The sequence below is a fragment of the Nipponia nippon genome, unplaced genomic scaffold (genome assembly GCF_047370975.1).
Source record: "Nipponia nippon isolate SJK-2023a ecotype South Korea unplaced genomic scaffold, ASM4737097v1 scaffold_4, whole genome shotgun sequence".
In the NCBI taxonomy this organism is placed as follows: Eukaryota; Metazoa; Chordata; class Aves; order Pelecaniformes; family Threskiornithidae; genus Nipponia; species Nipponia nippon.
The window spans coordinates 56,478,781-56,501,593 of record NW_028262358.1 but is presented as its reverse complement, the minus strand read 5'-3'; the positions used below and the strand labels follow the sequence as shown (position 1 = coordinate 56,501,593).

Below are 22,813 nucleotides of genomic sequence, written 5' to 3'. Positions count from 1 at the left end.
TCTTGAGGTGAATCGGAAACTCGCTGCCGTGATTGCGGAGTTTGTCCGTTTTCTTGGGTGGATTTGATGTTTTGCCCTTTCTGAGTACGGGGGTAGAAAATCCCGGAGGAGGGCTGTGGCTCGTCTCCTGAAGCACACGTGTGTGTGTTGCAGAGATACCCGTTTTTATGCTCAGTCACACACTGCAGGCCAAAATGTAGTTAATCGAGGAAGATGGGACTGTTCATACGCGCTCCCAAGAAGCCAGTTTTAGGCTGGGTTGCATGCAGTGATGATGCAAAAAGGACAAGTGCACCTCAACAAAGATGCATAGAGTCCATATGTTCCCTGGTATGTGTGGTAACTCCCCAGAGGTAAGACCTGCTGAAATACTAACGGGCAAGGTTGTTACTAGGATTTTGACAATCATATTTTCAACCATATTCATGATGGGGAAAAGTGCTTGCAAGGACTATTAGTAATCTGCTATAATAGACCAGATTTTGCAAATTGATGAGGAATTACTTATGTAAATCATCTACATGACGCCGAGGGAAACTCCAGTGCTCATCACTGTGAGGGATTTATACCTATGTGGCTTCTAGGGAAATAGTATGTGGTGTTTCTGGCTGCTTGCCATGAGCCTGTTGAAAGAGTCTTAACAGGCACACACTTTCCTGTAGTAGTACTAGTGATGGACTGTCTGCTTTCTATGATCTCTGATAATTATTTTTGTGATTCTTGTGTGCACTTAAACAGATCCCAAGCTATAAATGCTGATGAGCTATGTTAAAATATTGCCACTGGACAGAGAATATCAGGGTGCTATGTTTTTTTAATTAGTAAACAAATGCTTGCTTGTTTGTTGTACTAAGTTTCATGTGCTGAATGACATGACAAAACTGGTTTATGAGGTACGGTGTTAAAATTTGCAGAGTTACTTACTTTTTTTCTGGTAGGAGTCCATTTCCATTGTCATATGGGATGTTTAACATATTCCTTAAAGCACCAAAGTTTCCCCTGGAAAAAGGAGCTCTCCAGAATGAGCATGGTGCTGCATGTTGGAGTGATTCAGTTCTCGTCTTTACAAACTCTGCGAGATGTCAAAGTAGCAGTAATAATCTCTCCACTTCCCTCTTGTTCTTTTAATTCCTGCTCCTAACATCTGGGTTGGTTGGTTTGTTTGTTTAATATTACCTTCAGAGATGATATATGTCAATGTCAGTTCTGTGTTGCTGATTATAAAATACCAATGGATAAGTATTAATAACTGATGAACCCAAATACATTTGAGACTTTTTTTTTTTTAATTTTCTTTTATTTTTACTTCAAGTAATTGTGATAAGTGCAGTAGTGATTTGGACTGCTGCACTTAAGACAGACACAAGAATCTCATCATGACTGTACACCTTCATGCAGCATTACTTTCTCTTTATTAAATAAGAGAATCCTCAAAGGACTTTTTTTGTACTTTGGGACCTTAGGCGCATCTTCCTGTAAACTTCACCAGAGCCATGCTGAGTTACACAGCCTGCCAGCGAGTATGCTGCTCAAAGAAACTAACACTTTGATACTGGGTCAGGGAGAGCAGAGGCGCACCAGGGAAGGAGGAGCAGCACCCTGTTAGTATTTAAATGCATTTGGGGAGAAGGTAGGAGCGCCTGGCCGCGAGGAGGATCTTGCTGGGCGAGGCACTGAACAAGGAGTGAATACCTGGAGAACTTCCAAGGCCAGTGTAGCGAGAGTGATCACTGCGGGCCTACGGGGCTTTGGTGGATCAGGCCCCAAGAGATATACACATGCGTTCACCCTTTGGACAGACACCACGTTAACCCATCTTGGTTACGCTTTGTTAAAGGAAGTCAGTTGTGGCTCAGTTTTTTTCAAGTAGTGGCTGTAGTTATTGGGAAAGTACATACATCGAACACAAACAGTTATTTCCATACTTCCTCGTTGCCATGGCTAGTGACAAAACTTTAGAGCTCTTGTGTCTCTTTACAGGTCACAAAAATAACAGCAGCGGTGTACCTCTGAAGCAACTGAACTTTTGCCTTTGTTTCACTCAAAGGCACAAATTTAATGGGGAAAACAGAGGTGTTTCTGCTTTTCCATTCATATGGCAGCTGTATCTGCCCCTTGCTCACAAGTTATTCTTAAGCTAAGCTTTCTTGCTTGGGAGATGTGCAGAAATACCAAAGAATGATGCTTACTTGCTTATCTCAAACTCAGTTTGACCCACCCTTTCCTGAGGTGCTTCAGTGTTTTCTATTTTAGTGGTCTTTCATTTTTTTTCCCCTACAGATGTACCTCTGCAAGAGCCTTCTGCTATAGGTCATATTACGCTACAGAAATCCTAGGTGCCGTATCAGTATTAAACCAGAAAAATCAGAGTGGCTCTCCTACCATTAACCAGCTTACACATGATATCCGAACCTTACTCTGTCCTATTTGCTTGTGTATTGTGACCTCTGATCTTAATCTTGGCCTGTCTTTGTCTGCGCAGATAGTAAGCTCTTTGAGGCAAGGATTATATCCTGTGTTTGTAGAAGGTAATGAGCTACTGATCCCAGTCTCCTGCTATTACCAACATCTATATAAACTATAATATATTCCTGCAGAATTTCAATAGCAGGATTACTAAACTGTAGTATACACTGTATTTAACTTTTCATATCAGAAAGATGGTGAATGACCTTCCTTGGAATATATCTAACAATGTATGTTCTGCCAATTTTTCTAAAAAATAGCAAGTCTCTGCCTTTCTCCTAGAACACTTTGCATTTTCTGTTCAAATGGAATTACAGCTTTCAAGACAAGAATCAGAATTCCACACCACTGGATTTTTGCCTATCCCCCCCAAAACCTAATAGAAACCTAATAGAAAGTAGGAAATAAAGTGCTAGCTTGCTGAAATGTAAATACATACACAGGTGTGTGCATGACTAGGGTCCTACAAATAATTTTTAAATACTAGAGTACAGTTATAGGTAAAGCATAGAAAAATGGTGTGCCATATATGCCACAGATTTAGATGTCAGATGTGCAAATTACCTGGAATCTTCCAAATTATTAATTGTTGTTGCAGACCCTCAGTTTTCTGCAAAATGAAGAAATTTTGTTCAACTCCAAACAGTTCTGAAGCATAACTAGAGGAACCAAAATAATCTGGAGCTCCAGAAAGGATCCAAACTTCTCTCTTTCTTCCTCCCCATGCTCCCCAAGAAAAACAGATTTCAATACTTTCAGGTAACTACTGCACATGAAGTCAGTTTGGGGTTGGATAGTCAGTGAGAACATCTCGTTCCAGTGTTCCTGTTTCCATGTGTTCTTTGTCAAAGGTCGTAATCTGTCTCTTCTTCCACCTTTCTCTGTTCAAAAGCAATCCACGCAGTAGAGAAAGGAAGCACGGAGTGACAGTGTTGGGATTCAACTACGAAAAACACCTTTCAGAGCCAAAATAGCATTTTCCATGATCTTATGTAGTGCACAGTTATGTCCCATTGGACTTGGGAAAGTTCCAGTATGTACTGACTCGTGCTATGTTGGGCTTAAGTGCACAACTACGGATTTGCAATTCAGCCATCTGTAACAGTTACCAAAGGGACTCTCTTGTTGGCCTGGATTTTGGAAGACCAGTGAGGAGGTACCGCATGTTCTTTGAAGATTATATAAGAATAATTTTGGATCACTCTACCCCGCTTCATCCTAGCTCCTAATTTTAATATATCCAGTAGGCATTACCTGTGGCTTGACAGATTTATTTGAATAAGCTTACAAACGGATTCTCAATTCATCAGCTACAAGTTTTCAGTATTCTGGGATGAATTTAAAATCAAGTTTTTCCACTTTTAACTTTGATTTTATTTCAGATGGTGCTGTTTCCATTTCTGTTGCGCCTTTGTCTATCAGAATTGTCTTCAGTGGAAAAATCAGTATAATATTAACGGAGACAAATTAATCTCCACTTGATCTTATTTTCTACTTTCTTTTTACTTATGTGGCTAAGAACCATTTGCTTGCTGCCTTTGCTTAATCTAACTCAGCTGGTCTTTCAGCAAGTCTCTCTTCATCCCTGTAGACAGCACACACTATGGCAGAGCTCTTCACTTCTCATCTTTTATTTCTGCCCACTTATTTCTGAGTGATGGCTTTTCCAGTTATGTCTGGAGCAATTTTATTCCGCCCTGCATAGGTGTACAGTTACAGGACCTTGGAGTTAAAGAAATCCCCAGCCTGCTTCACAGGGGAGGCACTGTGCTCTTCAGTCTAGTTGACTTCTCTAACTGATTTCCCTTGTATTTATTTTTTAAGCACTGTCTCTTTAGATCATCTCCTGACCTGCTTACATGCTTTGGGTTATTCTTCTAATAGTTTGGACTACATCAATCACTTCCTTCGTCAGAGCTATTTTCTATGATTAGCTTTTTTTCCCCCCCTCACTACTAACTAAAACCCCACCTAAAATAGCTGGTTCTGTGATTATTTGATGTTTAAAAATGCAGTTATGACCTCCAGAAAATTCTGGTTCCTACCTTTATGTGAATCATTTATTCCTGATTGACATGAGGATCACCGCTGTGTCATAGAATCGCATCCGTTCCAACAGCGTCTATCACTCTGGCAGCATTTCCAAGACTTCTTACATTTCTGAAACAGAACCTGTGGATCAAAGTGGACCTCTAGCACTACAGCAGTAAACCATGCTCAGAAATTCTTTCCTGGAAGTGTTTTTTGACTTGATGAGTTCTGTACCACTGTTTCTTACCAGGGAAGTCTGCCTCTTTGTTAACATATAATGGCGCTCCAGCACTTGACCTTCTTTCTATCATTCCTGAAATTCTGTTCAGTTCATGTGCTGTAGTTATTTTAGTTATTCCACTGTATTTCTTATATCTATGTAACGTTTGAAAATGACTTCTAGCTGCAGGAGTTCCTTGAATTTATTACTCTGGTTTTTGTCCTCTCAAATACCTCTTTTTGGTATGTCCCAGATTAGAAACAGTCCTTTCACTGCCTGCCACCTGTCTATTTCTTGCTCTCATCAATATCTTTACTTATTTATCTGTGTTTATCCTTGTTTGTCTGGAGTTTCTTTATCCATTGCTGCTATAATGGGATGTTATAGAAGTCTAAAACACTATTTTCAGGTACAACCATGCTTTCACGCCAGTAGCAATCTTCCCCAGGCTGCTATATGTGGCATCAACCCGATGTAGTGGGAATCTGCAATTTGTGCCAACACGAAGGACAGTCAGAGAATTTTTTACCCTTTTTTTTGGTCAGGTTTATCTTCAGCCATTGTTGCACATCTTACATGTTGTCTGCACCTAGCAGATGTCTCTTTGGGTTTCTGGAACCACGCTGCTGACAGGCCTGTCTGTTTTCCTTTAATATGTTTTATAAACCTTAAGAACTAAAAGATAAAATACAACCTGGTCTTGCCAATGGTACTCTAGGTTTACTAACAAAAAGGGAAATATATTCTCTTTTTTAATTGCAGATAATTCAAAGCACTCCCGAGCATAATGAAAAAATAAGAATTACACCGAGGACCCAGAAAAGTTAACCCTTAATAGATCTAGTGTTTTTCTTATCTCTTTCATAGAACAGACATCCTACTTTTCTGGCATTTGAAGAGAGAAACAATACAATCCAGAGAACTGTAAACTGCATATTACTATAGCAGATTGCTAGGCCTAATGGTTTTTGTATGACAGAAGTTCACGTTTCCTCTTTTCATCTAAAAACAGAGTACTAGGATATTAATATAAAACAATGGTGTCAGCATAACTTTATCCATTAAATCCAGATAAGTGGCAAATGTAACAAAAAATTTATCTCATTTATATGCAAAACCATTCCGTTTCACTCTTGTGTATTCATTCCCTGTATGTTCAGACCAAAAAATTAATAATTAATAATAACGAATAATCACTTGTCGAATGCTAAAGCAGGGAATAGCTCATATAGTCCTTCAGGTTTATTTCAGGCTAAGATTTATAAGATTTAAGCCATACACTTTTCTTAAAACCTGTGTGTTTTGAAAACATATCCATCTGAAGATACATCTTTGTGTCTGGCACTGAAATGAAAAAGTCATTTAATTTATTACAAATGATTTTGTGTTACAGCTATGAGAATATTTAATTAAGATTTTAATGTTTACAAATCTGAAAAATATATTCTTTCAGTAGGAAAAAAGATCTTTTATTGCAGGCTTTAACTATTTGTAGAAGTCAGGAAAAATTTCCCCTCTGCATTATATTGAATAGCTGACCCTGCATGTAGGTTTCTTGTTCTGTGGAACTTTAGATGTTGGCTGAAGACAGGTGAGAAGGGTGCGTGAAGCTTCGTTTCATCTGTTCTGCTGATGTCTTTGCTGTGCTCTGAGCTGTGGTTTTCTGCCTGTGGAGGTGACTGTGCAATGGCACATGAGAATCTTTCCTTCCCACCTGTAGTAACTTAGTGTCTTCTTTAAATGAGTTAATTCCCACTGCTTGCAAAGGAGCTTTTGAATGAGGAGCCATATTTAGAACCACAGATTCTTCTTATGCAGCATATAATTTAATATCAGCTAGATAAATTATTAATTGCAAGTCTGCTATTTATTGCTGGACAATGACTCAGCCTGCTGTAGGAGTAGATTGAACATATATCTTCATTACAATTTCCCAGGCGCTTTTAACTTGGAGGTGGATCAGCATCTTCCACAGCTCCTGTAAATCTGCTCATGTACAGCTGACTTACAACAGCTCTGTCGCGGTGCGAGTGGGCTGGTATTCTGATATTGTTACTGCTGTTAGCCAAGAAACAGTCAGACGAGGCGTTTTTAATACCCCTTATCTCTGCCCAACAATTAGTCTAGCAGCTTGCTATTAAAAGTTGCTGTACCTCGCTTACATTACTGCTTAAAATGCTAGCAGTGCCACTGCCACAGAAACAAGGCTTCATTTAACCCACCTGGTTACAAATATTTCCAGTTTGGATAGGGTTAGACAACGTGATGTTTCATTTAAATATTGCAAAAGAAGCAAAGTTCATGAAGCTGACATAGGTGGCCATCAGCAACAGAAAAACTCCTCCTCCTCCCTGTCCACCAAGTTGGGCACTCTTTGGTGTCAGCTGTGGAAGAGAGCTCTGGTTGCCCATGCTCTATGCGGTGATTCAGTAATGCCAGGGGACCATCAGCTCCAGCTGGTGCTGCAGCCGTGTGATGGTGGCACCTGCTTGTGCCAAGCTGTCAGAAGGGTGAGGCCTCCCACCTGCCTGGGCTCCTTGCTGGGATTGAGAAATGGTGATTGATAATGCACAAGCTCTGTGCACCCCAAGAAGGGTGCGGGGCAAAGGTTGGAAAGAGAAGGAAGGGAGGAGGCCACTGAAGGAGAGAGCAGGCACACGTGGCAAGACAGCAGGGACATGAGTGTCTGGATGTCTTATGAAAAAATAGCAGCAATGTGGCTGCAGTGGGTATCAGTACCAGTCTGGCCACAGCGCAGCCCATGCACACAGGTGGACTTTACGGTCTGTTCTGCACCTTGATCCATGAGAAGTGTGCTTCTCTCAGCTCCACCAATTTAAAGCCAGCTTGGGTCTGCTGACCTGAGCAGTGCTTATGTATCTGAAATACAAAGCAAACATACAATAAAAACAGCAGTAAGAGGGAAAGCAGGATTTGAAGGGTCAGAAAGGGAAATGTTGAAATGTGATTTCCTCTGGCAGCCCTTACATGTTGACACAGCTCCTTTGGGACAGTTCAGTGTGCCTAAGGCAGTGCAGCCTAAAGGCTTGTCTGCCTGATGCTGGAGGGCTGGGACCAGGAAAAGAGGAAAGTGCACAATGCCAATCAACCCACTCATACTCATGATATTGATCAACCGCATATCACCTTAAATTTGGGATGCACCCAGTGTGTGTAGTATGAATACAATTATTCTTGGTGTCTAGACGCTCCGTTCTTTCTTAATAAGGAAGCAGGTGCCTACATACACAACAGGTACTTGTTCCTCAGAAGATACGATCGTATTGATAACATTATCTGAAGAATCTAATTTGATTTTTTTTTTTGACCAGATTTATAGTCACATAGTTCTTATTATAGTTACAACAGTGTTAAGTTGATGTAGTAGTTCTAGTTCACAGCTTTTGATGTTAAATGTCCCAAAATACATCATCATACACTAGAAAATGAATATAAATGAAATTTCCTTTAATAATAAAGTATGTGAATCTCAGTATTTCAGATTAGAGCACGTAGTCCAGTGAAGTTAGGGGTTATCCAATGAGTTACTATTACGTGTTCCTTTCTAGCATGGTGAAATAGAATGAGAGTTGTACAGCTTTGGGATTTTACAAGTAGTTTCATTTTCCTCCTTTATGCCTAATATTATTTACATTAAGAAGTATTACAGTATTACTTTTAATATGTATAACATTATTGTTATTTCTAAAACAACATCCACAAGCATCCTCAGGAAAGCATTGATGTCTGGTGCATTGCCAGTTGTTTTTAATGATTTGTTTTTGCAGCTTCATTCCACTGATGATTGCCAAGCAAGCTTTCAGCATTAATTGTGTCTCTGGCTGGGGTGTACACTAGGGGCAAAACATACCGCTCTTTATGCGTTAAAATAGCTATTAAGACTCAGACTTCTTAGTCTTGCAGAGCTGGTAAAAGTTTCCCCTAAGCCTTGGTACTTTCTTTCTCAGGTGCTGAGGTTGCTTGCCAGCGCTGTTCCCCAGCCCTGCGAGGGCTGGCGTTGGACTGGAGGCATTTGACTGCCCCAGGCATGCTGTGCCAGGGCTGAGGGTCGAATGCTAAAAGGAAGTCGTCTGAGATCCCCACCGCACCGAGGTCAGCGGCCTGGAGGGAGACTTCTGTCAGGGGAAGCGGACTCACTGCAAAGAGATCATGGCCTCATCCCGACTAGTGGCAAGATCTAGAGATATTGCCAATGTCATGCAACGACTTCAAGGTAAGAGACTGACTCGGGCTGGCGCTCTCTGCCATCCATTCATAAATGGAGGTTCCTTTTTTTACTGTAGTACACAGTCAGGACAATATTTCTGAAGTTTAATAACTTCTAAACTTACCTACTAGAAAATATTTGTAGTATATCTGAAGGGCTCTGCTTATGAGAGTCCTTTGGTATAGCATTAATAGTGGTGTTTAAAAGCAGCTGATATTACAAACGTTGATCCATGGGAGAGGCCACTGAATTGAAGATTATGAGACTTTGATTCTGTTTCGCCTCTGTGACCTGGTTGTCGATCAGTTTTCTCATAGAATAGACAATAGAAATTATATCTATCCTCTTCTCAGCTATGAAGTCTACAGGTAGATTCTGCTCTACTGATAAACTAGCATTTATTAGTTCAGCTATACTTGCCGTTTTCAAACGAGAACTGTACCTCATATTGTTACGCATTGAATAATTCATGGGTCAATGAGCTAATTATTAGTGCTGAAGTTGGTGACCTTTCAGGATGTCTTTGCAGTATTCATTGAGTATTCATTATTTTTTTAAGTTCTTGTAACAAAACATTATTAAATAAAGGTATTGTCTTATTTTTTTAGAAGTTATACACCTAAATGCTGCAGCTAAAAGCTTGCATTGAGAATGTATGTTTTTGCTCAAACAATGCTATTGACTAGAAACAAATTGTCAGTGTGGCTGTAGGTTTCACTCCTGTGAACTTTTAAACTTAATCATAAATCCCTGACCTCTTCCTTTCTTTACACACCAGCTTCCACTGACTTCAACAAAAGCTTATATGCACAAAACCCTTGCTACCCCTTCTGCATCTTCTAAATCCGGAAACTTTATCATCCCATGGCTTTTCCTTTCATTTATTGTTTTTCAGTTGAGGATATCTGAACTCAACTTCCCGCCGCTAGATAAAACTAGCATGCATAATTTCCACATAGCCTCAATAGTTTAGTATGAGAATAAATATGCAGATGCTGTCCTGTTTAGGCCCGCTACAGCACTTCTGCAACTCCAAAATACTCCTGATTGATGTTCCGCAGAGTTTTGTACATTACTGTCTTTCCTTGCTATTTTTATGTGTGTCTGCTAATTCTTAGGCTGCAGTCTTGGACAATGGTTGTTCAAAGTGCCCACAAACATAGAGCAAGGAAATATCCCCTGCCCAGAGAATTTGTGGTTTAAACATTAGGGTGAGACACTCCAGGTAGACACAAAGGAATGAGAGAGTGCAAGGGTACAGTGAGGCAACATTGCTCACAGAACAGGCAGGGGTCTTAGTATGTTATCTATGCATCTCAGTGTAGTATACATTTAAAAGAAGTCACATTCTTAATAAGGATCCCAGAGAAAAAAAACAAGAGACTTGAAGCAAGAAATGAAATACTTACGAAACTGAGTGCCCTGTAGAGGAATATGAAGAAATGCATGTGAGAAATGGTAGAGGTGCTCGAAGGTTATGAAGGCACGTTGCAAAGGAAAGGATCAGGGAAGATGATCCAGGCTGGTACTCTGAAGCAATGAGTAAGGAGGATGCTACAGAAGCTATGTGGACTATTAATTATCAAATTGTTATGTACTAACTTTCTATAAAGCTGTTGCTGACAAAATGGCTGTTCGTTTATTTGCACTCCATTTTTTTTACATAATTGTTTTTTATTTTTATGTGTTTTGCTCTGTAGAGATCTGATATATAGTTCAGTTGGCTATATGTTTGTGGGTTTTTCCTTTTTGGAAATTAAGCAAAAATAGTTAAGTGACCTTTTAAGTGAAGACACTTTAGAAGAAAATGTATGAACTAAATGCAAATTTGGCATTGTGTGTTAGTTTGAAGTCATACCTATAACTGGATTCTTTGCTTCTCAGATGAAATCAGTTCAGCTTGGTATTGCTGGGATCTAAGTTCTGCTGCAGAAGCGCTATTTCAATACTTCACCTGTGCCAAGACTGGAGTGCTTGGAGCCTAAGTCTTTTTTTAGTCTGTAGTTCTGCATTATGGATGAGCAGGCAATCTGCACTGCGACTACCTTAGCCCATGTGAATTAAGGTTGCTCTACCTTTCAGAAATTATAGTCAACTGAAATAGGAGCAGGTATGGACAGAGGAACACAGAGGTACTTCTTGGTGTGTTTGCATGGCAGGCCAAAATCGGTGCAGTTGGAGCTGGGTGCGTAGCTCAAGGTGAGAGTGGAATTGACAGTATTCATGGTGTAACGGGAACGGAGATGGTTTGGGGGATCCCCAGTCCCTGCCGAGCAGCAGTTGTGCTTTACAACACCTGCTTTTGTACCTGGCCATAAGCTGAGGCAGGGGAGTTCTTGTGTGACAGTGTCAGAGAGTGCTGCAAGATGTCAGTGCTGGGAATTTGTCAAGATTGCGGGAGAGAGGTAAAGCAAGCTGTGCTCCCTCCTCCACATCGTTGTCTCGTATTCGCCTGACAGGTTTCCAGTAAGTGTTTGTGGTGAGAGTGTGTAGGAAAGACCAGAAAAATACCACTCTTTACTGGGATTCTCAACACCAGTTTTGAAATCTCTGCCGTACATACGGCAACTGAATGCAATTATATCAGCTCTCCTAAAAACTGTCAGAGAGCAACAAAGTTGGTTCTAGTGTTGCTTTGTTGTTTTTTTTTTTTAATTAAAAATTGTAGACACTTCCTTTTGTTGGTGATTATGACACTTGCAATACACTCTGTAAATGTTACAGAGTTTTTGAATAAGACTGCGTATCACTGCCTCAGAAATCCACTTGGGACAAACAATCATAAAGCTGTGCGGTGTGCTGGACTGTGGGTTTGTATGCAAGTGGGTATGCAACCTGTCTTATCCTGTGGTGCCCAGGCAAAAGCTTGGTGCAGTATTGCTTTCTCTGCCCAGAAGAATGGAGGATCTACTCCTTCAGGCAGTGCACAGGAGAGAGGCTGGCATTGAGAATAAGATTTATCATCTCAAACTTCATCATCCCTGTCATCCTAATAAAAACTGAGACATAGGGCTATTCCTTATAGCTCAGTGTGCACTCAAGGGAGAGAGACAGGCCTCTCCAGAAGGAGTATGATCCCTTGTCACTTGAATTTTAATTAATAAGGCCATGTTTTTGAAGCAAAAATCCTTCCTATTATATTTTAATTCTGGGAATTTTATAACATGTATAATAGGCAAGGGTTGCAGAAAAGAATGGCCTTACCACTTTAAATGGGCGTGGGGGGTGTCTCTGAGGAAAGGTTAATCATAATTGGGAAGGTAGGTATAAATCCACAGAAGCCATCTCACTCTTTTGCTAGACACATACGCTTAGCTGCATCTGGCATCTTCCACTAGCTTCCGCTTACTGCTTATCCTTCCTTCAGTGCTCGCTCGAATGGTGCTACCTTGCTCGGTGCTTAGGGGCTACCAGGTCCCTCCCACCTGGGTCAATGGTGGTGTGACTGCTACTGGAACTAATGCAACCGCAGGCAGGTGTTTAAAAAGGGTATAATTCATTTTTTTTTAAAGTGTCTGTCTCTACTCATTGGCTGCAGGGAGACCTGAGAGAATATAGAGGTGACACCTGATTTTTTTTTTTTATTGCTGAATTTAAGCACGAGCATCCTTGTGGTACTACAAAATGAACTGATGACATTCTTTAGTGTCGTTGTCTTTGCATAATTTATTCCTTGCTAGCACAGATCAAGGTTTTCTACAGTACCTCATGCTTCCTAGTTTACTTGTTCGTATTATAAAAGCACTCACAAAACCCGAGCAGAACTGGTGTACACCACCAATTTGAGTGATGTTCCTGGGATTGTCTTTGGGATTACTTGGGGAATTAAATGCCAACTGGCACAAAAGCACTGTTCCTTAGCCTGCAGGAAGTGCAAGTTTCACTAGCGTTATAGCTGGTCATACACTAAAGATTCTTACGGCATTTTTAATAGCTGCAAATATCAAAGCAAGGAGTGCTGGAAAACAAGCTAGTAAAACCCTTATGCCTTTGTAATCTCTGCCATAATGAAATTCAGTCTTTTCCATAAGTTCTACAGTGTTACAGGCAAACTGCAGTCATGCACATGCTGTTGTGAAAAACAGCCAGTGTCCCATTCTTCTGGACCTTGTCACTTCTGTATGCTGACTTGCTCTTACTGGCTTGTAAGGTGATGTTGAACAGTCACTGTATCATACCAGTACTGCAGGCTTTTCTCATTCCCACTTTTCCCTCCCTCTATTTGTTTCCTCCAATTTCTCATTTAGTAGTCTGTGCTGGGTAGAGATTTTTCTGAGTGGCACTGTGTTCGTTATTGTGTGGTCCATTTAGTCAAGCAGGACATTTTTGTCCTTATCTATAGTAGATCACAAAAATTTAATCTGCACTACAATCCTAACCTACATGCCACCCCAATTAAGTTGCTCTGGTATCACTGATATTTTCAGACTGTTATCCATTTTAACCCCATTCAGTAAAACCAGTGCTAGGGTGTACAAAGTACAGCAGTTTAAACAATATACTGTTACAAGACAGTCACTTTGTGGTCTTAAAAAAACCCTCTACAAATTATATGAAAGCATGAATTTTTTTTCTCCATCTTCTGTTAGGTTCTGGGTTGCACCATTGTTCTTGTAAGGGTCTTAAGCTCATTTTGGCTTGCGGGAATCTTGGGCTTTTGTAAACTCCCTGTAGAGAGACTTTGTAGTCCAGGAAGAGGGATGGTGGGAAAGCAAGCAACATGGTCATTCAAGACCCACTATGATCGAAAGGAGCCGTAGTTGTTCTGGTAATCTTCACACACTCCTGAAAAGCTTCAATACACATAAGTCAAAGTAGCTTAAAGTCCAGTCCTTGTTTCATGTAAAGTTACCTACAACTGAGTATCATCTGTAATTTTAATGCCTTCCTTATATTAGCACTATTCACAGAACATTGCAGGTTGGTGTTTTTCTGGATTGTCATTCTTTTTTTTTCTTTTGACCTCTTAAGTTTTGACTCTTCTTTTCCTTCCTTTTACATCCTAGCATTTCTTTTCCATGCTATGCTAGCAGTAGCCATTAATCAACAGTAGATTTTTTTTCTGTTTAGCTGATAGGCACTTCGTTAATATGTACCTTCATCGGTCTTTTCCTTTGGTTTTTTTCTAAGTCAGCAGTGCCAAGAGCCACAGTTTAACATTAAGCTAAGCTGATTTAACAGATACCTGCTACTGAAAGCTACCTTGCTTCACTGCATGTGTGTTTCCAACTTTCTGTCCACCAGTGGTCTTTCTCCTCTTACCTTAGACCTGGACCAGCTGAAAATTGGTCTGTAGAGGTCAGGTGAGCTCCTGGCAAAAAGGCAAATAGCAGGGTCTCCCCTTTCGGTGCCATTTACCATTTTATCTTCTGCGAAATCAAACTGCAATGTCACATTTGTAAATGTGACTGAGATTGAAAAGGTGTGGTTGGTCAGAAAGGGCATGCTGCATACCTTGCACAGTTGAGTTTTACCCCCGCACCACAGATACTACCCCAGTTAAGGTTTCCTTCTGTCCAGTTTGCTGGTGTATACTGGTTCCATGTAGTCCTGCTGCTGCTGCCTTTTCTTTGCAATCTTTCACTCTCTGAAATGTCCCAGCTTGATTCCTGCAGCTTTCTTGGATCTAGAAGATTCTTGAGTTACAAAAGATGCCAGTGTAAATTTTTAGCCTCTCAGGTGAGCAAGTCTTGTAACTTAGACAATTCATTAGACATTGGCAGTGCATTAAATGAAAATACTCTTTTGACTCTATTGACTCTGTAGACTATATGACCTGAAGGCCAAGTAAATCTAAATGATGACTTGGGAATGTGAATAGCATTCTAGCCCATGTGTTACTTAACAGGAGGAATTCGAGCAGGATTTCAATCTTTTTTTTTTTTTTTTTTTAGTGTAAGAAAATTTAAGTTCATATTACTTCAAAACAAAATATTGAAATATAAGATTTATGTGTGAAGGTTAAGACAGCTGGAAAAAGATAATAGCTGAAAAGGAAATCATTAGAGAGTAAAAAAGAAAGAGAAAGGAGATAAGTGTTTTCATTTGCTACAACAAAAACATGTGAAAAGGTTAGGCTGCAGCCAGGGGTATTCAGGTTAAATATTAGTTAACATTGGATAAGGAAAGTTACTAAGGCTAGCTGTGAAATCACCATTGCTAGAAGTATTTAATTCTGCTCTATGCATATGGAAACAAGTCCTGTGAGAATTCAGTTCAGGCCTCTTCTGACCCAGGTATCTGATAGTAATAATGGGATGTATTGCTGGCAGAGACAAGTTCTGAGCTACCTGTAGATGTTGTAGAAACATACAGGAAAGGATAACAAACATTTAAATAGTAGCACAAATGACTACGGTATGCACTGAATTCTAGGTATCATGTAGTAGAATGTTTTGTCATATATAGAGCAATAAGTATCTCTGTGAAAAGAACCATATGATTTTTTTTTTTTACTGCAGTCAGCTTTCATTTCTTTAATGAGAACACAGTCCTGGGGCAGTCTGTGCAATGCAGCATTTGTTTTAGTGCAGCATGGTCCTATTTTTTGATTTTTAGAGTTTTCCTTTGTTAACAAATTCAAAGTTAGTGATTTAAAATATATTTTTTAATTTTTTAAACTTAATATTATCATCACATATCTTACACGTTTCCACTGATTTTTCTCCCTAAATTAATAATCTCATGTAAATCAATGTATTCCTACTCCCTTTTTTTCCTTGCTTGTGCTTTTGATGATCACAGCACAGTTCTAACAGGTTGGTAAAATAATCTGTGCTCCCCTTTCTACCTGGTTGATGGTCAACCAGGATACAAAGCACTGAAAATCACACAGGTGATATAAATGACAAACATATATTTGCATTTGAGTTGCTACTTAGGAAAAATCAATATATTTTTTCAGTTTTCATGTGCGATAAAGTATATATTTAGGGCAGAAAATGGTTGACATAGTAGTGTCTCACACTGAGATTGCTTTCATTTGGTTCTGGAGGGACACAGTTCAAAAACTGAAATTCTTCTCATATGCTACTATTAAAACACTGAGGACAGGATTCATTAGGCAAAATGCAGGAGGCAAAATGCAAGAGGAGAATCCTCCTTGGATCGCTTTATAGGCAGTGGTTAAAAATGGTGCTTCTGAAATATAGAATGTATCCAAAATATGTCAGGCGAATTGTGTTTTATATGAACCTGTCTTCAGCAGCTCTACTCCGCTCAGTCTGGTTTGACAAGTTCATATGTAGGCATCCACGCTGCAGCTGTTTAACATTGGTTGTGATAAATCCCTATCTGAGGCTCAAAAACTGTTTTCAGTTAAGACTTTATCTTAAAATAACATCTGCCATATTTGTTACTGCTGTGAAAGGGGTGATATTTCAAGAAGTCTAAATAGGAACAATTACGTGTCAATTTTGAGGGTTTAGTGAAGATAAAGATTTTGAGAAGGAAAATATTACAGTGATGAGTACTTCTGAGAGCACCCCCTCTATTCTGACAGGCCGCTAGACAGATAGTTATTTTAGTAATAGCGTTGGGCTGCAGCTATCAGGAAGCAGAATATCTTCAAAGTATTATGATGTCAGGTTTTCTATGCAGATTATGACATTTTTCATTTGTCTGTTTTGTGACTTCTAATTCATTTCCTGTTTATATTAGAGTAGACTGCAGGCCTGAGAAATTAAGCTGTATCTTCTCACAACTGTGCTGTACTATCTTCCTACAACACATCATGTACATTTTGGTGTATTGCTAAATTTGAGCATAGCAAATTGTCATCATCATAAATAAGCCTCCCTTTTGGAATGCCATCTCTGTTGTTTTTTAATACTGAAGGAACAGAAAATTGCAGAAGGACATGTCTCTTGTCCTTAGTTACTAATTAATAGGCATTAAAATAGTTTTGTAGAGGAACTGTTGCTGGCCATGCTTGTATACTGACATAGAGACTTCTGAAGTGTAAAGGCAAAATATTTCAGTGAGAAAGTTCTACTGTTTTCCTGTAATCCTGTTTTTCCCTTTCGTGGAAATCAGAAGCTTCACCACCTTTAATTATCAGGATGATAATATACTTCAGAGAATATACTTGAAGGTAGATAAAACACACAGATAAAAAATAACACCCAACAATTATTAGCAATTTATTCCACAGACTATTTCTAGAATGCAGTTTTTATTTTGTACTTCAGACTTCATTTGCTTAAAAATATCCTAGTTTCTGTCACAAAGCTTCTCCTTGTGAGTCATATCACAGAATTCTAATTTTAGACTCACACTGAGGTTTTTTAGATGGTAGTTGTATGTATCCAAGTGAATCGTCTATTATTGTGTACAAGAAAACAGGCTACTTGTTCTGCCTTTCATCTAAGATGAGAAGGAGCCTTATGAGGAAAGTGTCAGCAACCTATGAAGAATCCAACAGTCTGTCTAAAAAAGAAGAAAGGACAAAAATGAAAAAAAAACAACCAAACAACCCCCCAAAAAACCCAACACCCCCCCCACACCCCCCCAGCTCTTTGGAATTTATTTCTCCATAGTAAACGAAGAAGAGATGTTTGAAATAGATTACATTTTATAGTAAATTATAACTGATTACTTAATTACACAGCTAATATAGTCGAATCCTGATTGCTTATTTTTGGGGATGTATGTTTTATTTTTCTCATGTGTTAGTAGACTTTAATTTGGGACCAGTCCACATATAATGTTCTTTTCAGAAGGTGTGTGAAGGAACTAGGGCTAATTGTAAAAGCCAGCCTCCGTCCTGTCCATTGAAACAGATCCTGGCTTATTTTGGGTTCTCAGTGATTATTTTAATTCAATATCAGAACCGCTAGGGAACTAGTAGAAAAGCATCCTGATGTTTCAGGATAAATAACCTCCAGGTAAGCGTGGAAGAAGGAGTAATGCTGAGTTGCTACACGGTGAAGACAGTTCCTCTTGGGCTCTAGCCTAGCCCCGGCACAGCCTGCCTGGAGGCCAAGACCCCACATCTCAACCTGCTCTCCCCTCTCTCTCTGGTTTTTCTGTCTTTCATGCTTTCCCTGCTGAGAAGTCATGGTTGTTAACATAGCATTGTGAAATACTGCTTGGAGTTTCATTACATGGAACGTAAACATTAACATATTAGGAGACATTATTTGTGAAGCTTCTTTTACGGTAATTTCACTAGATTTTATGTAATTACATTTCCATATTTGTTACATAGTCTTTAGTACTTTTAAGAGGATTATGCCCTCACTGATGCACATTGGTTTAAGTGTCTATGGAGAATGTACGTAATCTCTTTATAACACTGTAAGGCTTGTGACACAAACCTGCAAAACCTATGGATCTCCAAGCTGAAGACTGTCATTATATTCACCCTGATATGAGATATATCTGGAACTTGTAATAATATCTTGTATCTGCATAGCTGTTGCTGTGGAATGAGAGTTACCCAAAACACTGAATTGCTTTTTAGCTATGCCAGTTTAATTCCCAGGGAAAATTCATCATCCCCTTACACAGACGCCAAAGGCTTGCACAAATGTGGTATATGGCTCCTATGCTTTCTGCACCTTACTCATACAGGGCAGCTGGTGTAGCTTGTCGTAACTGCATAGGCTGTCATGCCTCCACCAGCTTGCTTGCAGGTTATCATTGGCGTACCTGGAGAGGTACAGCTTCTTCACTGTGCAGTGCCAAGGACCGTATGTCGGTGTGGACTTTCTGTACATCTTTACTGAAGGCGCTGTTGCGAGAAAGCCGCTCACTTCCAGACCTTGTGAATGCAGCAGCTGTTCTGTAAAGGCTTTATCTTAAGCTCATTAAAACAAAGGAAAAATCTTCTTTCCATGAGGTGAAGGGAATGAACTATAACAGCAATAGTAGGTGAAGAGTATTACTGTTAGCTTTCCGGTTTTGGGGGCGGGGCGGGGGAACCTTACATAAAAGATCACAGTATTCAAGAAGATGCAGGGCCAAGCCAGTGTAGCAAAGCAAAATATTTATTTGCTTATAGTGCCTAGTAGATGAAAAAAGAAAAAAAGAAAAAAGCTCACTTAGGAATGGAGACTGTAGTCTTCAGACTTGACTGTTGATAAGAAATTATGGTTATTTGTGGTAAATTCAGTTTTTGGACTGTGCTTTCATTCTCCCAAGGAAATTAAAGTGAATCATTATTACAGCTGAGCTTGTGTAAAGTCCCATCTCTCCATTCTGTTTGTTTTGGCCAGAGTTTCTATTTTATTGTCTCATTTGCTAAGATGTCCTTAGGCTTTGCCAGGTTCAAGTGGTGCAGCCATTCCTGGTACTGAGTCAGAACTGAGACTGCAAATTGATGCTTGCTTAGTAGACAGTTGCAGATACAGCCGAATTTTCTCTCTTACTTGACTTTTGTTAATAACAACAACAAAAAAACCCCACCTGTTTAGGTCCACTGGGTAGTCTAGAAACACCATGTGATTTTTCAGGAGAGAATCAAGAATCAGCATCACCAGTTACAACAGTTATGAGCTACTAAGCCAGTCACTGTACCAACCCAATCATTTTGTTATTAGTCAGATTGGCTACATACCTGAGTGATGTTTTGCAGCCTGTATGCTGCTCTTCCATTCACTCATGGGTGAAGCTGATGTGCCTTATTACAGTGGCAAGGACAAGAAATACCTTTCAATGGAAGTCACAAAGCTTGTACTCCCATCCAAATGAGGAGAGAAATGTTCAGGAATCAACCCTTCGCTGAGATTTGCAGCCCAGCTGGCATTTTTCCCCCGGTGGAGTGCATCATCACAGATACTCAGGCCATGGTGGGGTGAGGTGATGCTTAAGGAAGCCAAGAGTCAAGCTTGTGGACAGAAGAGACAGAGGTGAGACCATCCAACGATCAATCACAAATAAGTGAAAAAGCAAATGTGATCAAACTGCCATGTTAGCAGAGGTCTTCTGGGCATAAAGCTTTGTTAGCAGATGTGAGGTGCAGTAATAAAACATGGATAATCATACCCTGACTTGAGACTGATTAGATAGGACATAAAGCTAATTAACCTGGATTTCTGGCTTCTTTGCATTACTGAAGTTGTGCAATGCAGAAAGAATAAGATTTGAAAAGGCATTTGGGCACCTAGAGATAGATATTGCCATAAAAAGGCAAGATGTGCATTTTTTGATACCTCTTTAGATGCCTTTCTTCAACTTCAAAGACTTAAGTACCTTATAATCTGATCGATAAACATACAAATAAATAAAGATAAAAATCATAAAGATTAAAAATCTTCAATGGTATTAGCATTCAGAAACTGGAAATCTATTATTTGCAAATGTATTTAGTACCCTCAACATAGTTAATATTTCTAAACCTAAATACTTATTTATCAGCAGTTGTGAGCTAAAATCAGTGGGCTATCCTGGAACTACTAATTTTGTTCTTTAGTGCCATGTCCATTATATAAAAGTGAAGCCATGTGACAACCTTGTTTACATTTCTAAAATACCTATCCATCCTACCAAAACAGAATAGCCATAATGAAGATTGGATTCTGCTTTTTCATTCAAATTAAACCTTTTTTGAATACAAAGCTCTGAATCTTACTGTGAGGCTTCTGCTTTCTGCTTCCGCAAGAGAAAAAGTTCTTTTTTTTTTTTTTTTTCTCCTTTCTTTTTTTCTTTTTTTTTTTCTGGCTGTCTGACTGTCTCAGGAGCAGAAAATCTGCTGCTTCTCCATCACAATGTATCGTGGAAGGGAGAAGACTTTAGTTGTATAATCTGCTTTCTTGGTCTTGCTTTCCAGAATTGCCTTTTGTTTGGACACTTTGGTGAGCTTGTACGCAGCCTCTTTGCATAAGTCTTCTTTCATAATCCTGAGACTGCCTTTTCATTTCTGTGGTTACTAAGTAAGCTGGAGGTGTGACCAACGGCCAGAAGTGATTTGAATAAATAAAAGGAATCATGAACAGTTAATTGTTGTGTTTACATCTAGTTTCTAAGAGACTAATAGTTCATGCTCACTGTCTCTATGTGTTTGTATTTGAGATCTTGGGCACATTGAAATCCTGTGTTCCCTGGGGAAATGTGTGTCTGCACAAAAAAAGTACACTTCATATTTGTATTTATCAGTAAGAAGTCTTCAGGTTTGAATAGGAAATTACATACATTTATGAATGAGATTAGATAATGGTATGCCATTGTGCTAATTCTTAAGTAGTCACGTTTTTTTTCTAATTTTTTTTTGTTAGATTTTTGAAAGAGAGAGGTATGCAAATATGTAATGAAATAGCACATTTTGACCTGTGAGGGTGGTAAGGATAGTTAATATCACTTTCCAGATGGGAATTGAAACAAAGGAAGGTCTCGTTCTCACCCACCACTATGAAAGTATAGGATGCAGCATGGCCTTTACTGCAGTCAGGAAGAATAAATAAGTTCCTAAAACTCTACTGAGTTGGTTAAGTAGCAGCTCGGATCTACAAATCAGGTGCACATCTATCTACCAACAGAAATCAGGTGCACGTGTACCTACCCGTAGCTACTAATAGTTATTTCTGTTTATTATTAATAGCTAGTTGTTCCTATTGAAGGCCCAAAATAGCGGGAACCGTATCATCAGGAATAGGAAGTAGCTTGAAATTTGGCTTAAAAATTGCAACTTACACATTCAACAGCATGTTTGAAGAGTCGCACTGTAAGTTTCAACAGTATATTTTCCTCAAGTTTTCTATATTACTATATGTTAGTAACCAAACATTTTGGAAATTGTATAGGCTGCAGTGCTTTTTTAAAAAAATCATTTATTCTTGGCATAGTTAAAATGGTAAACCGCATAGTCACAAATATGCAGCTATTTAAAACAACAGGCACGACAATAAAATGATTGTTCTCCCACTGAAATGCAAGCTGCCAGCAGACTTGTATTTTGAATTAGACCAAATCTGGAATCTATGCCATTGCTCTTACAGATTTCAGTGACATAGTTAATTAACATAACATTAGTGCCAGTGGTTAAGGAGGTCAGGTTATTCTCACAGGCTTATTGATAAAGTTTAAAAGTATTGAGCTGAATTGTGTTAATGTCACAGGTAATGCAAAAGAAAAATAAACAGACTTACATGAAAATGTGCATTGAACTTTCTTTGTAGGGAAGGAAAAGATTGGAGTCGATTAATCAAAATTCTGGACACTTAGCTACTTCTTGTTGCCAAAGCAGAAAGTGTAAAGCACAGAAATCAGAGCCGAGTGAAAGATTAAATGGCCTTAAAGAGAAAAAGCCCATTTTACACACAAAAAAAAAAGAAAAAGTCTTGTAACGCTTTCCTTGCATCTACCAGCAAGATAAACTTTTAATTACAAGTTAGGAAAAAAACTATTAATAATGATTTCAGAGAAACAGAACAAACTAACACATAGGAATACACATAGAAGTGAAAGAAAAAGTGAAATGAAAGCAAAAGGAACCCATGTAGCCTTCTGATAGGTAGAAATGTTGGAAAAAAAATTAGCAAGGAAAGGAGATAGGATACCAAGAACCGCAATAACATTGCCTTGAAAAATGAAAATGGAGAGAGAAGCTGCTTTACATCTCTAAAGATAGAAAATACCATAGCAAGTGTTTTAACTGTGTTATTGGTTGTGAACTGTCTCAGCCTCAATCAACATCTAAGAGCATGTTTGCCCTGAAGTTTGGTTTTATTCTAGTAGTTTATTGTGGAGGCACTGTACAGTATCTGCTAGCAAAAGACATATCTGCATTCCTCTGAGGACCTACCTCAGTGAGAAATGAAACCTAGGTTGCCGACTATGGTCTCAGTATTCTGTTTCAAAATCCTTACACTCAAAAAGGAGGTGTCTTTCATCTGAATTACTGATTTTAGTTCTGAGTACAATCAAAATGT

The 22,813-nt window shown here is 39.1% G+C and overlaps 1 protein-coding gene and 1 long non-coding RNA gene across 16 annotated transcripts in view; one reads left to right on the top strand and one right to left on the bottom strand.

Annotated features, from left to right (window-relative positions):
- SYNE1 (spectrin repeat containing nuclear envelope protein 1) overlaps positions 1-22,813 on the top strand; it is a 320,818-nt gene that overhangs the window by 862 nt on the left and 297,143 nt on the right. For all 15 annotated transcript variants that reach the window (XM_087773936.1, XM_087773951.1, XM_087773949.1 and 12 more), the window contains exon 2: positions 8,686-8,951. In XM_087773936.1, coding sequence (XP_087630062.1) covers positions 8,888-8,951 — 64 coding nt within the window. In that variant the 5' untranslated portion in view covers positions 8,686-8,887. The remainder of the gene's footprint in view (positions 1-8,685; positions 8,952-22,813) is intronic.
- Positions 18,722-22,147, bottom strand: LOC148053314 (uncharacterized). Its single transcript, XR_015708071.1, has 3 exons — positions 22,031-22,147; positions 19,504-19,773; positions 18,722-18,951 (listed from the first exon to the last, which is right to left on the bottom strand). It is a non-coding gene; the product is annotated as an uncharacterized LOC148053314 (long non-coding RNA).